We start from the raw sequence: 18,008 nt of genomic DNA on the forward strand, positions 1-18,008 counted from the left end.
TAATTACCTAAAGTAACATATCAAATTTTCATTATTGAAACATATGACATTTAACATTTTCATATTTGGTGGTAATAATTCTGTAATAAGTCCGATCTCGATGTAGAAAATTAGCAGAAATGAGACAAAACACATGTATGATAATAAATTATTGTACTCTTAAATCTTCGAACGTGGATATATGTATGTCTAATGCACTACTGATTAAATCCCAAAATAAACATAATATGTTGGATAACTTGTATTTTTAATTATTTATCAAGATATTGTAAATTTATGTTTAATCAATAAAATAAAATTTTTGAGAGATTCTTTTTTTTTTGTTCAAAAGATTCGTATTTAAGCTTAGTAAAACTTATCTCAAGGCTTAAGGAATCCTTTTCAATTTTTTGGGCATTTTTATATTTTCCTAAATTACAATACTTTTGAAGATAAAACTCGTTTTCTCGTCTTTAAAATATAAAACTTATTTATGTGCTATGTTACATGGAATCGGAAATACATATATGGAAGCGGAATCGTATAAAAGTGTAGAAGCAAATTTTTTTAAAAAAAATAGGAAGTAGATACTTGTTTGAAATGTATATCCATATATATATAACATAAAATGAATTTATAAAATTAATGACTAAAAATATATGATTGAACATAAAAATACTTATTTTTTAATAATTATATTCCATTCAGTTGATTTCATATTTTAATTATAAAAATATTCATAGATTAATTTTATAAAAAAAATTAACAAGTTAATCATTTTAATAGTTCAAAAATATGTGTCAATAAATTTTAATATATGTGCAAGATCTCTTATAAAAAATTATTATGCACAAAGATAATTTGTAATATTAGTTTTTATATTTGTATATTTTGTATTTTCTCTATTTTAATGTTATTAATTTTGAATGTTATGTAAAATAAAACATATTTTTTTTATTTTTGTATTAATAACACTTAGTTTTTTTCTAAATGGAACCGTTATTCTTAAACGGAAGCGTAAACTTCCAACATGTTTTTAAATATGTATATTTGAAAATATATTGGAAACGAGATTCCAGAAATTTTTACAAGCTTCCAATTTTAGTTTTGGTTCCGGTTTCGGAACCGCACGTCTGGCGTGCTACCTAGCTTGTGTGTGCTCATGGTATCTTTATGTAGCAAACGTGTATAGGGCCTAGAGGCTTAATATCAAACGAGGGCCCAATATCCCAGGTATTCTTTCTAAATGTTAACGTTGTCGACCATGTATTGTTTGACAAAAAGGAATCTTACAAAAATGGAGAAAGATGCTTATTAAAATGAAGGAAATACACAAAAATACAAAAGCAAAACATAACAAACTTTGATAAAGCAAACCTTTCACTATCTTTATTAAGTCAAAACCAATACTAATCAAGATTTTATTCGAGCATCAACATGAACATTAAACTCAAAGAAAAGGAAAGACTATAGGGGGTTTAGTCATTAATAGTTCCTAATGATCTTTGCAACCGAAGAGTATGTCCCCAAGATCCCACTTACCAACCCAATCGCTACTATTGTCGAACTCAGAATCATCTATATCCCATAACAAAAACACAACACAAATCAGTTTTAGTCTAAGAATCCCAAAATTACTTTCAAGAAGTTGAGAAGAGAAGATTATACAAAAGCTCAATGTAATATATACCTGTGTTCTTGTAGCTTTGTTACCCATTATTCTCATGAAGCATAGAGCTGGCATTATTATTGCCTGAGGCACAATACAATTTATGTAAAAATATTTATAAGTTTTGATCCAAGAACGTGTGCTGGGTCTTGATAAGAACAATATTTTTAGCAACTTAAGAAAATAAGGAGAGGAGAGATGATGAATACTACTAACCACAAGTATACTGAGAAGAGATCCAATCAGAGCCATCACAAGACCTGTGTTGTGCAGATAATACACCAATTGCAGAAGATCATTAAGGATTAAACCAAGTTAAAGACATGCAAGTTCTCAACATTTCTAGCTTAACTTTCTTACCAAAAAATGGGATAAGGAAAGCAGAACAAACAGAAGAAGCAACAAGTGCTGTTCTTAGAAGAAGAAAGCACCATATGTTCTCTGAGATTCTTTCAGGTAAGAGCTCTTCTATACCCCTTGCTAGTGGATTCATCAATAGAGCGTATTTTGTGAACGGACTCACAACCTGAAACAATAAAAAAAGGTAAAGACAAAACAGAACCAAGATGGAGTTTAATTGTTAGATTTTTTTTTTTTGAATAAAATGTTAAAATTAATTGTTAGATTGAACTTCAAAAGATGATGGAGAGGGAAACAAAACACTAGTTTCTTTTCTAACCGTTGTCCATTGAGCCACTTTAGAAAATAATGAGCCCTTTGGCATATTCAGTGTAATCTGAGACAATGTGGCTTCACCAAACATGAGATAACCCATGATTGCAACTCCTCCATATATCAAAACACATAAAATGAAACTGCAATGTAGACACACGCACCTTGATGTAAGAACTGGATCAACCCATTATAAGAGTTGAAAACATTATCGTTTTACCATGTGATTACCGCCTTGTTGAACTTGGTCTTATCAGCCATGGACTGGTATATATTTGGGAACACAGAGTGACCTGAATAGCAAAATCCATAGATACCAATAGCAAACGGTATCCCGTTCCATTTCACAGCATGACCAGTGTGATTAAACCCGATTCCTCCCGTTGTACCGAGGAAAAAAGTGCTCACAGCTATCAAAACAGTTGCAATAACTCCACCAGCTGTGGAATCACAAGAAGCTGATCAAGATTCTTGACTATATAAACATGTATGCAACAAGAAAAAGCAGATGATTAATACCTGATAGGTATGAAATGATGCTAAGATCTTTCAACCAAACAGTTGGGAGAATGATGAGAGCAGTTATGATTCCAAATAAATGGATAGAGTCGATTTTGATCCCGAGCCAATCTATGGACGTACCAGGGAAAAGGCCGGTCAGGTTATCCCCTTCCAGAATGATGAACTCAACACAATATGACTACAAAAAGGTGGAAAAATATTCAGTGTACAGACAGAAACACAAGCTTTAGGGTTGATCTTCACTTACATATAGTTCAGTGTACAATAGCACCTGCAAGAAGAAAAAAAACACAAAACATTGCAGAAACCATAAGAAAGTTTTATTCTACAGATGGAAAGCTACAGAACAACTTAGATAAAGTCAGCAAAGTGACTTACACAGATAAGTATACGACCGTACTTCCCAAAAGCTGCTTCTCCAATGTCAGGGTAAGTGATAATACCAGGCTTGTTCTCGAAGCAATCTTTCATCAAAGTAGCAGTGTAACAACATATAACAGCAAACATGAGAAGAATCACCATACTTGCCCATCCAGCTTCTTTCACTGTGTAAGGTGTTGAGAGAAGTCCAACTCCAGCCATCACATTAATCCCTGTGATCAAGTATAGTTTTTTAGAAAAAGTTAACACATGTTTCTTAATTAGGACAAAGAATCATAGTCATAGCCGTTACATGTGTTTCTTGATTAGTACAAGAACCATAGTTATAACCGTTACACATGTTTCTTGATTGGAGCAAGCATCGTAGTCATAACCGTTACACATGTTTCTTGACTAGGACAAGAAACATATTCATAATCGTCACATATGTTTCTTGATTAGAGCAAGAATCATAGTCATATCAATTACACATGTTTAGGCCAAGAATCATAATCGCAGCCGTTACAAATGTTTCTTGACTAGGACAAGAATCATAGTGATACTCGTTACACATGTTTCTTGATTAGTAAAAGAATCATATTTCTTATAGTTTACCATTGAAAATGGTTTGAGTAACGCTGCAGCCATAGCCACCAATGGGCAACTCTTCAGCAAATGAGCCTTTATGAGACCAAACTGATTGTGTAACTGAGGCTTTGTCGGATTCTTCGTTTCTCTCAGGAAGCAAAGGAGCTTTTGACTCAACATCAAGATTACTTCTGCTCTGTCTATAGAAACTTGGATTACTCCTGAGAGACCCGAAGATTGGTGATGCAGCAATCGTATAAGAATCAGTCGTTTCCCTATTTAAAACAAAAAGCTTCTCTGTTCATTACAAAACATCCGAGAATGTCATCGGTTTGGTAATGATTCTTGTGTGGAAAGGGTGATGAAGATTACCTAAAGCTCTGAGGCCACTGAACTTGGGAGATGAAAGTGTCATCGTTGTTGTCGTCGTCACCAGGAAGATCACCCACATCACTTTGATCAGTGTCACTGTCGTTCTCGTACTTACTGCTATCTTCTAAATCTTCATCGTCTTCCAACGTGAACTCGGGTTTCTTCACCTCCATGTTCTGAAACTAACCCTTCAGTGGTGATCGATCTAGCGAGTGTTTCAGAGAACCAAAGAAAATGAAACAAGATCAATCTTCTTGATTGGTTTTGTTGTGTGTTGTTGTTATTACAGAGAGAGAGGGTTCGAGAAGTTTTTTTTGGTAATCATGTTAAAAGGGTTCGAGAAGTTTGCAGAGAGGAGAGAGAGCTGTGAAAAGATGAATAAAACAGTGTGTCCGTTTTTTTTTTCTTTTTTAGTTTTCTTTTTGAAGCTTTTTGTGATTTGATTGATGTCACTCTCTGTCTCTCTGTGTTGCGAGTTGCATGGCTATTATAAGGCGGGAAATGGTGACGTGGCGGCAGAGTTTAATACAAGTAAACTAATATTTTATTAAAATCTTTTTTTTGGGCAAATATTTTTTTTATTTTATTAAAATCCAATGTCATTTTTATTGTATTCGAAATATTGTATTTATGAATATTAGTCAAAAGTTTGAAGTCTATCATTATTGAAAATTTTGATTACAATGACTAAAATCTTGGACTATTTATGTTTGATACAAAAATTTAAAGTGAAAAGTTTAAATAGATTTAAATCTACTTAATGTGGAAACATATAACTTTTTGTCCTTATATTCTTTTATCTTTTTGACCAAAACTCCAATTTCACTTTGACTAAATTGAGCAAATAAAAAAACAAATTCTCTATTTAACTTATTTTTAACCAAATAAAATCCAAGTTTATTTAACATCGTCTTTTCTTTTAATGTCATCTCTTCTCTTTATCTTATGATTTTCTTCCATGTTTGTCTTAATCAAAGCATTTTTCTTATATTGGATACAAAACACAGATATGTGAAACACATACAAAGCATTATTATATTTGGAAAGTCGAAATGTCCATTATGTGTTAGATGTTCAACTTACTCTTGTCGAATACATAAAAAAAATCTTCTAATTGACTATAGAGAGACTTACTAATTCTTCCTTATTTTGTCGTAATCTTGATTTTTAACAAATTCGAATTAAAATTGTGAAAACAATTTATCTTAATGATTTTGTCAAAAAAAAAACAATTAAATGTCGCTGAGTTCTTATGCTTAATCCTTCCTTAAAACTCATTCGTTGGTCTGAATCTGAATCTTTAGCATTCAAAAGAGTCCAAATCAAGAAAATACAAAAGAAGATTTGAGTGACGCGAAGTCGACGAGGGAATGGGGTGGAATTGTCATCCTTGTCAGGCAGAAAAATTAGAAATACGTTATCTATGCATGTGATTCCTAATCCTACCTAAGTGTCCAAGCTTCATATGGTTCATTTCATTTAATAATTTTCCTTTTGACCCAAATGTATTTTTATTTTGAGTTAACGTTCTTCAGTGTACTTTAAACAGAGAATTATTGGAAGGAAAACAGGGAATTATTAAAGAAGGATCTGCATGCCTCTTAGTCTGCGCCCATGGTACTTAGCAAAACATGAGAATATCTTCCTTATAACCTTTTTATTTCCTGTCAAACCTATGCTTTTATAGAGAAATTAATCAGAATCTGGTACAAGAGAACCAAGTCTCTGTTTTAGCTAAACCATCTTCAAAAGAAACAAAGTTGCGATTGCAAAACCTAAAATATATAAACTCCATTGAGCTTGCGAAAAGGGTGATATCAGCTGCAATTCCATGAATCTCTGAGTAGCAGGATTCTTCTGCAATAGCTGCCACCAGTTGTTTGGAGTCCAATTCGAAGTTCACACTATTGTAACCCAGAGACAAGGCGTGATGCATTGCCTTCCTTATAATCTTGCATGTCAATTTTAGGAGAAAACAAAAAGTTGGTTAAGAAATAAATTATCAAATTTTCACTCAAAAATCATATCGGGAACACATGTTATTTTATCAAAATCCAGGGTTGTACATATACAGCAACTTTTGAGATATTGAACTGAGAGCAAAAAGAAGTATAAAGTAGCGATATTTTTTATATAAGCAAAAGAAATTATCTCACTTTCTCTCCCGATCCTTAGGATCATCTGTCACGCTTCCGATACGTGGCTTACCGATCAGGAATGCCAAGATACTGAGCGCACCTCACAAGTTACGCCTCCATCATTTGCTTCGTATAATACTATCCTTTAAATATGTTACAATAAGAAAGAAGAAGTTATATGCCTTTTTTCAAAAAAGAAGAAGAAGAAGTTATCACGAAAAAATCATAAGAAGAGAAGAAGTTATCATGGGTCAAGCCCTCAATACCGGTTCGTCCGTGACATGTCTTCTTTTCTTTTTTTTGGAGCAACAACCGTGACATGTCTTTTTAATGTTCATTTATACGATATATACATTCCATTAATGAAAGTTTATCGTATTTTAATATTAATATTTTTGTTTTCTTTTTTTGTGACACTTGGTCGTGGAGCGCAGCAAAAGGGAATGGTGAGTTAAATGGGAAAGACTTGGAAACTATGGCAGAAAATTGCTACCGCAAACGCCTTGAAGAACAAGATGACGATCAAGAATGGTCTTTTGGTGACTTCTACCGTATTGTGGATGAAGCTGTCGAGTAATTTTTACCCTTCTTATACACTATGCTATGACTCGTACATGAGATGTGATTACACCTAATTATTTTATTTGGTGTTGATAGAGAAATTAATAGAAGACTCGGTGGTACCCAACTTAAGGTGCCAAGTGTTGATAAATTACAAGAAGCTTATGAGGTAAATTCTTCCAGTTTCTATTTTGTTAAACAGCTTTATTTACTTAAATTAGTGGTAGCATGGTTTTCTTTTTTTTTTTCATTTGTAACAAAACTTGGGTTCATATTCGAAGTAAGGACACGATGGGTTGCACATAATCTGATAAAACAAAGCAAATCAAAGTTAAGACATTATATTTGCAAATATTACATGGTATAACATTCATATTATATCTGACAAAATACTTAAATTAATTTTGTAAACGTATTTAAACATGTTATCTTATGTATTTCACACATGGACGTTATAATATTTTAAAGAGATTACTAAATAATCAATATTTCAAAATATTAAAAACGTACAAATAATTATTACTATATAAATATCTTTATAAAATTATTATAACATGGACATTTTATACTTAACCATGCCAGAGACACAATCTCGGTGAGGGGAAGAAGATATCAAAAGACGAGTTTCAGAAGCTTCTTCAGGAGGTTTTGATCGGAGCGGGTTTCACCGGCGTCGGAGGAGTAAAAGAGTTTCTACTCTTCATCTTCGGAGTTCCTGCCTTGACCGTATTCCTCAAGAACCGTATAGCTCCGACGTCTTTTCCCAACGACTTGCTCATCCCCGCCGTCACTTCCGCCACTGTCTTCCTCCTCGCCAAGCTTAACAAGATATGACTCTATTTGTTTGGTCTTTTCTAGCTTTACATTGTTTTCTAAATTTGTATTGGGTAACGTTTATGAGTGAATGTGTCAATGGTTAAATTTGGAGATTTTTTTTATTTCTTACTTCTTTGAAATTACGAGACTATTTTATTGTTCAAATTTGAAGTGGTTCGGAGGAAAACCAAACCAAGATAAACAATCAATAAAAACCAATTTGCAAATAGAAAACTTAACACTTTTACCTAACAAATCTGCAATGTGTTATTCTTCCGAGGAATAGAAGACATGGTGAAAAAAAACACTAAAATATTTTTTAAGGCATTTCCAACCCAACTGCATAATTTACTGTAAAATAAATTAAAAATATTATTATGGATGAACAAAAAATTATTATTTTATAATATTTTTTGTTTTTTCATGATAATATTTTAACTCTATTTTGTAGTAAATTATGAAGGTCCGAGATATTTTTAGCCTCTTCGTCAAAGTTTGTTCACTTGTAAAATATTATTTATTTTATTATTATACAATGAACCTTTGCGTGAGAAGGAAGCGAGGAGATGCTAAATATAGAAACTTTGAGGGTCTTGCTTGTTTCTCTAAACTTCAAGGCCTTTCATTAGTTTGAGGACATGAACGAGTCATTCTTTGAGTATGGTAAAATTAGTTTGAAAAACTGATTAGAAAAGATGAAATCTCGGAGACATTTTGTCTCCCATTTAAGTACTCTTTCTTTGGCCATGAGTCTTTGTTTGGTTTTGCAACATGGTCCAAAGAAATATTCAATCTAATAATGCTGCAATCTGAAGGAAAAAGTAAGCAAGATCTTTGCCTCTGACTCAATTATTACATTGAGATTATAAGAGGCAGAAAAGAAAATCACAAGTGAGACATATGTTTGTTGATTTCTTGGGCATGTGTACATCTTTGGCATTGTTATCAAGACAAGAACGCACATGTTACAGTTTTTCTTAGATATACATTTTCTTAGTTTAACAAAATGAGCAAGGAACAAAGCTATGTTCTAAAAGCATGGGAGGTGACCGTGCGAAAGACACAACAAGCCAAGAAGCGAGCAAACAGCGTTTTTGGAACAGTATCGGTATCTCCACACACGGATAACGATACTTCCACTGATGAGAACGATGATGATACCAGCACAAACAGGAGCAGCTTAGAGGAATTTTACCACGCTGAGAGAGTACTACCCAATGGGGACTACTACACAGGGCAATGGTACGATAGCTTTCCTCACGGCCATGGAAAATACCTCTGGACAGATGGCTGCATGTACATTGGTGACTGGTACAATGGTAAAACCATGGGAAATGGAAAGTTTGGGTGGCCATCTGGTGCTACATATGAAGGAGAGTTTAAAAGTGGGTACATGGATGGTACCGGCACATACACTGGTCCAAGTGGAGATGCTTATAAAGGCCAGTGGGTGATGAACCTGAAGCATGGACATGGTGTCAAGAGTTTTGCAAATGGAGATGCCTATGATGGTGAATGGAGGAGAGGTCTGCAAGAAGGTCATGGAAGGTATCAATGGAGTGATGGATGTCATTACACTGGTGAATGGAAGAATGGTACCATCTATGGCAAAGGGAGCTTTGTGTGGACTAATGGTAATAGATATGATGGGTGTTGGGATGAAGGGTTTCCTAGAGGGAATGGGACTTATAAATGGGATGATGGTAGTTTCTATGTTGGTAACTGGTCTAAAGATCCAGAGGAGATGAATGGTACTTATTATCCATCAGGAAATGAAGGGAATCTTGAATGGGATCCTAAAGATTTGTTTGATAATTTGAGTGAGTACACTATATGCAGCGGGGAGAGGGTTCCTATGCTGCCATCACAGAAGAAACTAGCTGTTTGGAACTCTTCTAAGCGTATAGAGAAGCCTAGAAGGGTGTCAGTTGATGGGAGGGTGAGTGTGGGTGTAGATAGAGCGTTTGAGAAGATGAATATGTGGGGGAATGAAACCGGTGAAGAAGGCACAGATTTGAGGAAGGAGTTGGATGCAGAGTTGATGAGATTGGAGGCTGAAGGCATTCAGAGCCTTAAGTCTAGCCCTGTGCCTATGAAACTACCAAAGGCAGGGAGGAAGCAAGGGGAGACTATTTCTAAAGGTCATCGCAATTACGACCTTATGCTTAATCTACAGCTAGGGATCAGGTAAATATGATCTTTGTTGGTATATATGCACATGGAGCCATGCCATTGTTTCTGGTGTCATGTTTAGTGGTTTTGTCTCCACAGACATTCTGTTGGAAGACAAGCTCCAGCGGCATCTCTTGATCTGAAACCTTCAGCTTTTGATCCAAAAGATAAGATATGGAGGAGGTTTCCACGTGAAGGAACTAAGTACACACCTCCACATCAATCTACTGAGTTCAAATGGAAAGATTATTGCCCACTAGTTTTCAGGTTAGTCTTTTTTTTAACATTCTTAGTAATCATGTGTTTCTTACACTTAACATGTTTTGCTCATGATTTAATGCTCCAGGAGCTTGAGGAAGCTATTCAAAGTAGACCCAGCTGATTATATGTTATCCATCTGTGGGGATGATGCCCTCAGAGAATTATCATCCCCTGGTAAAAGTGGGAGCTTCTTTTACTTAACAAATGATGACCGTTACATGATAAAAACAATGAAGAAGTCTGAAACAAAAGTAAGATTTATTCAAGTTACCATATATTGTTGTTGTTATTGGTGTTACCAAGTATTTAAATTGCATATACTTAAAACGTCTTGATGTTAGGTGCTTCTGAGGATGCTTGCAGCATATTACAACCATGTTAGAGCTTTTGAGAACTCTTTAGTAATCAGATTCTTTGGTCTACACTGTGTGAGATTGAATGGACCAACTCAAAAGAAGGTAGATACAAAACACTAACTCTTAATGTGACATGGCCTTAGAAAGGGCTGGTTTGATCTCATATCTCTCTTGGTCTGCAACAGGTGAGGTTTGTCATAATGGGTAATCTGTTTTGTTCTAAGTACTCTGTTCACAGAATCTTTGATCTGAAAGGATCTTCTCTTGGACGCACCACCGACAAACCCGAATCAGAAATCGATTCAAACACCATCTTAAAAGACCGTGACCTGAGTTTCATTTTCAGATTGCAGAAAGCATGGTACCAAGAATTCACCAGGTGGAAAGCCATTCTACTCTACTCTTGATTGGTTAGTTTTTGCTTGTTTCATTTCTCATGTCTCATTGTTAAAACTACAGGCAAATAGATAAAGACTGTGAGTTCTTAGAACAAGAGAGGATCATGGACTATAGTCTTCTAGTTGGTATTCACTTCAGAGAATCTTCAGTAGCTGGAGATCTGATTCCTTCTGGAGCTAAAACACCTATTGGTGAATCTGATGAAGAAGCATGCCATCGTCTCTCTAGAGCAGAGGTTGACCAACTACTTTCAGATCCCTCAAGGTAACATAACACAAGAGAACAATACCAACACTAGGAATGATAATAAGTTACAAAAAAAAACACTAGGAGTGATAATAATGGTTAATTACCCATATGACTAAATAAATACATATGGTTGGAAACGGGCGGATACCTATTTTCCGCCAAAAACATAAAATTTTGTTTTTCTGTCAGAAATATAAAATTTGTTTTCTCTCAAAAAACTTAAATGGCCATCCCATTTTTCACTAAAAATATAAAACTTTGTTTTTCACCAAAAAAAAAAAATGGTTACATTGTTGCAGGTGGGCTAGTATCAGACTGGGAACCAACATGCCAGCACGTGCAGAGAGAACGGTGAGGAAAAGCAGTGATAGCGAGTTTGAGCTTGTGGGAGAGCCAACAGGAGAGTTCTATGAAGTGGTGCTGATATTTGGTATCATTGACATTCTTCAAGATTATGATATCAGCAAAAAGCTTGAACATGCTTACAAAAGCATACAATATGATCCTTCCTCTATTTCTGCTGTTGATCCGAAACAATACTCGAGGCGTTTCCGTGACTTTATCTTCAAGGCGTTCACAGATGATAATTGATTGTCTCTGTGCTTTTTAGGTTTCTTGTGTCACAAGAAATAGGGCTACATATATAATTTACATACTTCGGCAAGGGCTCCGCAGCTTGCGAGTATGAAATTCCATTTTGTTTGTTTCAGTTTATATATATCTTCGTGATGTTGTATTAAACTTTGTAATCAGTTGAAAACCATAGAAAATGAATATTCTTTTGCTTTCTTGTATACTGTTCTCTAACTTTTCATCTTATGAAATGCATAATTCTTGTAGAGATATTGGGTTGAGCGAACATGGTGGTTGAAATAATGTGACATTCGCAGTATCAAGTCTGTTCCGGTCTATCAGATGTAGTAAAGTATATAGTTTCAAGTTTTCGACTAAAATTTTATTTTGTTGTTGTTAAAAGCTAATATATTTTGAACGGTTTCAATAATAATAATCATATTGCTTTTCAAGATAAACTTGCTTTAGTTAAGAGGAAAATAATAATATATATACAATCATGTTAACAGAACATGGCCTGGTGGTATACACTGATTTAGAACTGCAATTGTGACTGCTTCTATTTAAGTGTATATATATATATAAATTGCAAGAAAGTATCTTTGATGCACCAATCAAAAGATTCAATTCAAAAGACTAAAACTAAACCTGATTGGTCATCATTTTGGCTATAAAAAAGATTGTTGATAAAATTGAAACTTTCTTGGTCTGGTAAGAGGTTGCTGAACAAGACAGCAGGCAGATTTTTATAAATATACACAACTTTGGGCAATGGAGTTACGTAGGTGATGATGCTTTCTTTTGTTTTCTTCAATAAAGAAATAGAGTAATATTCCAATATTGTTCTAAGTTAGAAACACTTGCTGTTGTTATTGTTTTGTGGGTAAGAGTTGAGAAAGAATCTTTTGTTTTGTTATGAGATTTGCCCCCACAGAGGCTCAGAGTCAGAGCACAGTATATAATTAAATATGCGACTGTTCAAGCAAAGTTAATTACATCCACTAATATAGTTTTATAAGCGATGATTACGTATTCCCATTTACTTTAGAAAAATGATCGACATCCACACTAACTATAGATGATTACATATTTAAATAACATTAAAGTACTACTAGTTATAGCAATATGACGACATGTATTAAATAACCTATGTTTTATCTGGTTGATATCATAATTTTTCAAAATTATAAACATACTTTGGTAGCCTAACAATTCAATATTAAAATCCAACATAATTTAAAGAGAAATCAATCATAACCAACTTAACAAATCTAAATAAGTTTGACATATCAGCTAAATTAAAGGGGAAATTATACATTTACACTTTGTTGAGTACCCCTTTTCAAATTTACACTCAGGAGGAGGACATTTTCACAAATACCTAATTGTTTAGTAGCCGAAAGACAATAATAACCCTCGCAATTTTAACCTTTTCTCTCGAATCTCTCTAGCTCGCCATCGAAGGCGACGAGATTACAGAGCTACGACGGCGATTCTAGCAACGGCGACGACAAAAGGTCTTCTCTCTCACTAGTCACGCCGTCTCTCTGGAAAGAGCATCCGGTGACGACGAATAACAATCAGACTATACGATTCAAAATTTCATCTCAAAAAATGTCGTCTACTCCTCACGATTCTCCTCTACACGATTCTCCTATACACGATTCTCCTCTTCACGATTCTCCTATTCATGATTCTTATCTTCACGATTCTCTACAAGTAAGTACCTAAATTATTGTTTGTTTCAAGTCATTTTTTGAATTTGTTATTTCTGTTATAAGAAAATAGAAGAACATTGGTTGAGGATTGTCATGTTTCTAGTTAGATCTAAGAGAAATAGTATCGATAGTGAACATTGAGTTTTTTTGAAAAATTATAAGCCTTTATAAATGTGGGTTTCAAGTAATTATAAAATGCGTGAACTCAAGAAGTGTTGTCTTGTATTGCAGTTGGATAGCAACGAGTTTTGCACAACCTTGAAATTGCCTGGGAGGGTTTATGAAGCTGTAGAAACACCAGATAATCCCAAAGCGATAATCCATCACTCAAAGATTGATTATATCGAGAAGGTGGAAGATATATTAGGAAAAGAAGAGTTTTCTTTCATAGAGAACTCTCACATTGGGAGCATTTTGAAGTTGGTTAAAAGGAATAGGGTTCAATTTTCAGAAGAGTTGTTCCATTTTCTAATGCAGCGAAGAGTATTGACGCAAGGAGAGGATCTCTGGTTTACTTTCTCGGACCAGCCTATGAGGTTTTCACTAAGGGAATTTCATCTGACAACAGGCTTACGTTGTGAGGAAGATCAGACAATAACAGAGCCGCTGTTCAAAATAATGAAGAAGCCATACATTTGGATGCTGGGCAAGATTGATAAGTTTACGGTGAGAACGTTATATGAAATGTTTAAAAAGAAAGCACGAAGCATGCCAACACTAGAAAGATTATCCCTTGGAACAGCAATACTCACAGAAGCGGTAATTATGGCAGAAAATCCGAGTTCTAAAATCCCGAGAGACAGGTTGCAGCGTTATATGAACTATCGCTCACACAAGATTGCTTGGGGTAAAACTGCTTATAGAATCTTGATGAGAAGTGTAAAAAGTTTGAGTGCAAGTTCCTGGACAGGAGATAGTTATGAAGTGAGTGGTTTTGCGCTAGCCATAAATCTGTGGGCAATGTCATCAGTGAATGTGCTTGGTAAATCTTTGGGAAAGCCATGCGAGACATCCTCTTCTTCTGATCCGTTGTGTCTACATTGGGACTCAACAAGAACTCCGACAATAGCTGAAGTGTTAGAGCTGGAGAAGATAAACAATGTGAGTTTTTATAAGCGTATATAAATATATTCGTATTGTATTGTTTGAAAAGTGGATTTCTAGGGACTCCTTGAAAAGGTCCACAAATCGGTGTCTTGTAGGATTGTAAATTTGACATGTGTTTATACAAGATTATAAATGTACTTTTATAAGGACTATATAAATTAATATATAAGAGGTTTACATAGATATGTTTTATTTATTCTACAGGTTGAGGTTAGCACAGTGATTGGATTGGCTGAGGAATACAAACATTTGGTGGGGGCAACACATAGTGACGATGCTGACTTTCACAGTGTTGTGAAACTAGTTCAACAAGGATACAAAATGAGGAGAAGCGATTGGGAGAAAGGTTTTGTGGATATGTTTGTTGCAACAGAAGATATAGGTCAACAACGCAAGACAAAAGACGAAGATGCAGAGCATGGTGAAGATCTGAACCATAATGAAGATGAAGAGGAAAAGAAAGATGAAGAGGAAAAGACAGATGAAGAGGAAAATAAAGATGAAGAGTATCAAAAGGATAAGGAGCAAAGAAAAGATAAAAATCATTCCATGTCTAACAGCGAGAAACTTGATAAGCTAATCCAAATGGTTCGTGATTTGGATAAGCGAGTAGTAATGATCCAGAATGTTTTAGGAGTTAAGGTAACCAATTCAATTTTACCAATTACTTATCAAATTTCGCGTGTTATTCCTCTCTAATGATTTCACTTGTTTTTTTGAAGTTTAACGACAGTTCACCAAACAAAGAAGATTGTGAAAATGGAGCTAGTTCTGGTGATAGAAGAAGTGCACAAGATTATGAAAATGAAGAAGATACAATTAATGAAGAAGCAAACTCTGATGATAAAAAAAATGCACCAGATGATGAAAATGAAGAAGATACAATTGCTGAAGCAGCAAACTCTGAAGATACAATTGCTGAAGAAGCAAACTCTGGCGATGGAAGAAGTGCACTGGATGATGAAAATGAAAAAGAGATATGTGATGAAGAAGCAAAATCTGGTACAGAGCATCAAAGGGAAGAAGAGAATATTCTTGGGGAAATTGAGACTACACAAAAAATCACTCAAGACGAAGACACAGAAAAACTTGAATCAGAAAGTTGCTTGAAACAAACGTCGCAGGTATGAATCTAAAACAGGATATAAAGGTTTATAAATTTTTTAATTTAGTGATAGGCAAATTGAATTTCTTATTTCTTTTGTAGGTTACGTCGCCTACTCCAACATTCAATACTCCAAACTTTGATACAAGGGTACAAAATTAATATATTTTATAAGGCCTTGTAAAAGTTTAATGTATATAGCATAAACATCTAATTTTCAAATATTTTGTCTGAAGGTTTCATCGCCTAATCCAACATTTACGTCTCCTAAGTTTGATCTCCTTTCCCAAGAAAGTCATAGTGGAAAGGGTACAAATGAGGTATTTTATAAAGCTTTATAAACTATTTCATGATCGTTAAGGTCTCTTAAACAATTATATAAAAACGATTTGCATGAATCAGGTTCTTATGAGAGATGTTTATGAGATTCCTGTTTTCCAACCTCTAATGAAAATAAAAAAGAGATTGGTACAACAACACAGCCAGGTTTGTTTTCCAAACTTTATGAGTATTGATTTATTTTATAGACTTAATAATCCTTTGTAAAAAGGGGACTATTTTTTTTGTTCTGTAGGTAAACGAAGATGTTGAGCCTCCACTTCAAAAGAAGTTTAAAGCTGATACAGATAATGTTCCGCTAAGAAGAAGTGAAAGAGGTCAAATACCATCCATTCATACACAACCACCGTTTACAGGAGCAAGGAAGAAACATCCGATTCTTCATCCCTTTGAGCCAGTTGATAAAACAAGAAAAGAAAAAATGAGAGAATGGAAAATGTCAAACAAAAGAAAGTAAGTTTTATTTTATAAGAAGCTATATATTTCATGAAACTAGATATCTACATAAAAAAGTATGAGTGTCCAATGTAGGAAGCTGAGAATCAATCAAGAGATAGTAAACGCAAAGTGGTTTTCGGATATTGAAACTCCGGGAAAAAAACTTTCAAAAACGGTTAGACTATATGTGAACAAAAATTCTTTATAATCCCTTATAAATTTATATTAATCTTCTTTATAAAACTATATGATCGCTATTCTGAGTATTTGTTTTTTTTTTGTTTCAGCATATTGAAGCAGGTTTTGAGTTGCTGAAACTGAGACAGATAAACAATCCAGATTTGTTTCTGAACAAAACTGCCTTAGTTGTTGGAGTGAAGTTTCTTGAAGAAATAGATGAGTTTTATGATGAGTTTTTAGATGACAAGAAAGGTTTCCAATTTGGAGCAGGCTTTGACAAGTACAACATAGAGAAGAATATCAACTTCCTCTATTCGGCCATTGCAGTAGCAGAGAAGTATTGGCTTGGAGTTGTAATCAACTTGGAGAAGAGAAATATCACAGCATTCAATTGTGCAGCAATGAAGTTCACAGATGCGAGTTTGGTCCCTTACGTTAATGCATATGCGATGGCTCTCCCATTCATGATTCGCTACTTCTTCAAAGATGTCAGCATGGATACAAGCAAGTTCTCGATAAAAATTGTATCTGAAGGTTTCCCACAGGTAACATCTTTATAACCGCTTATAAATCTTTATGGTAGATTTGTATCCAGGTTCTTCAGATCAAATAACTTATATTATAATTTATCTGCTAATATATTACTAAAACATATTTGTTTAAGGTTCTTAAAATAGAAGACAGTGGAGTTTATGCATTGAAGCTGATAGAGTGCCATGCAATGCGTATAGTGGATTTGACAAAGCTGAGTGAAGAAAAAATTGCAATCATCCGAGAAAAGTTGGCGGTTGATATCTTCTCGGAATTACAATGAATACTAATGTGGGAATGAACAAAAACTTTATAGCTTGCTTATAGTTATGTGTGAACAACTATCTGTTTTATGCGTGTTTGGTAAACTTTGTTTGTAGAATTCTGAGTATTATGAGTTTATGACTTGGATTTATGGTTTTCCTTAAATTTAGAAAGTTCAATGGTAAATTTGTATTTCAGTAGCTTTATAACACATTATTACAAATAGTTTATAACCTCTTATAAAATCAAAACAAAATGGTTTATTACAAATGAATTTACGATATATAAAGGAGTATATAAAAGTTATAAAGATTTATAAATCGTTTTTCAAGAGCTCATCAGTTCATAAAACAAAAAAGAATTAAGGTTTATAAAGTTGTATAAACAACCAAAATGATTGAAGCAATTTATAAAGGCTTCTAAATCAGTTTATATACAAAAATGATGATATGTAAGCAACATTATGAGTATACGTGCTAATCATAACGAGTAAGTAATATGGTCTAGTGGTAAGTTGAGGTTGCTTAAAATTTCAATTTAGACAGAAACCCGTGTTCGACCCATGACCTCAACGATTTATCTGTTTTTTTATCATTTACCAAAAGGGATGGCAAAACAGTAAATTTAACTCTTCTCACG

At 34.1% G+C, this 18,008-nt stretch overlaps 4 protein-coding genes across 6 annotated transcripts; 3 read left to right on the forward strand and 1 right to left on the reverse strand.

Moving 5' to 3' along the window:
- Positions 1-1,188: 1,188 nt before the first annotated feature.
- On the reverse strand, positions 1,189-4,581 carry LOC103857969 (amino acid transporter AVT1A). Of its 2 annotated transcripts, none has more exons than XM_018657173.2 (11): positions 4,163-4,309; positions 3,818-4,087; positions 3,221-3,435; positions 3,090-3,113; positions 2,840-3,020; positions 2,541-2,760; positions 2,328-2,463; positions 2,009-2,174; positions 1,865-1,908; positions 1,670-1,732; positions 1,189-1,557 (listed from the first exon to the last, which is right to left on the reverse strand). In XM_018657173.2, the coding sequence occupies exons 1-11, from the start codon at positions 4,239-4,241 to the stop codon at positions 1,465-1,467; spliced, it is 1,491 nt and encodes a 496-aa protein (XP_018512689.1). In that variant the 5' UTR covers positions 4,242-4,309; the 3' UTR covers positions 1,189-1,464. The 2 variants fall into 2 exon arrangements, with proteins under 2 accessions (XP_018512689.1, XP_009133472.1); XM_009135224.2 differs by having other exon boundaries at positions 1,219-1,557; positions 3,818-4,065; positions 4,163-4,581.
- Positions 4,582-6,301: 1,720 nt separating this feature from the next.
- LOC103857970 lies at positions 6,302-7,799 on the forward strand. The gene is made up of 4 exons (XM_009135225.3): positions 6,302-6,568; positions 6,735-6,873; positions 6,958-7,030; positions 7,444-7,799. The coding sequence occupies exons 1-4, from the start codon at positions 6,547-6,549 to the stop codon at positions 7,693-7,695; spliced, it is 486 nt and encodes a 161-aa protein (XP_009133473.1). The 5' UTR covers positions 6,302-6,546; the 3' UTR covers positions 7,696-7,799.
- Positions 7,800-8,071: 272 nt separating this feature from the next.
- On the forward strand, positions 8,072-11,902 carry LOC103857971 (phosphatidylinositol 4-phosphate 5-kinase 5). The gene is made up of 7 exons (XM_009135226.3): positions 8,072-9,864; positions 9,949-10,116; positions 10,196-10,361; positions 10,452-10,568; positions 10,652-10,845; positions 10,926-11,129; positions 11,414-11,902. The coding sequence occupies exons 1-7, from the start codon at positions 8,684-8,686 to the stop codon at positions 11,703-11,705; spliced, it is 2,322 nt and encodes a 773-aa protein (XP_009133474.1). The 5' UTR covers positions 8,072-8,683; the 3' UTR covers positions 11,706-11,902.
- Positions 11,903-12,135: 233 nt separating this feature from the next.
- LOC117132926 lies at positions 12,136-17,531 on the forward strand. Of its 2 annotated transcripts, none has more exons than XM_033288491.1 (11): positions 12,136-13,406; positions 13,637-14,506; positions 14,717-15,154; positions 15,235-15,636; positions 15,720-15,767; positions 15,854-15,937; positions 16,020-16,103; positions 16,192-16,409; positions 16,488-16,569; positions 16,682-17,108; positions 17,239-17,531. In XM_033288491.1, the coding sequence occupies exons 1-11, from the start codon at positions 13,302-13,304 to the stop codon at positions 17,244-17,246; spliced, it is 2,766 nt and encodes a 921-aa protein (XP_033144382.1). In that variant the 5' UTR covers positions 12,136-13,301; the 3' UTR covers positions 17,247-17,531. The 2 variants fall into 2 exon arrangements, with proteins under 2 accessions (XP_033144382.1, XP_033144381.1); XM_033288490.1 differs by having other exon boundaries at positions 16,682-17,119; positions 17,239-17,520.
- The last annotated feature ends 477 nt before the right edge of the window (positions 17,532-18,008 follow it).

This window comes from Brassica rapa, chromosome A03 (assembly GCF_000309985.2).
Source record: "Brassica rapa cultivar Chiifu-401-42 chromosome A03, CAAS_Brap_v3.01, whole genome shotgun sequence".
Classification (NCBI taxonomy): Eukaryota; Viridiplantae; Streptophyta; class Magnoliopsida; order Brassicales; family Brassicaceae; genus Brassica; species Brassica rapa.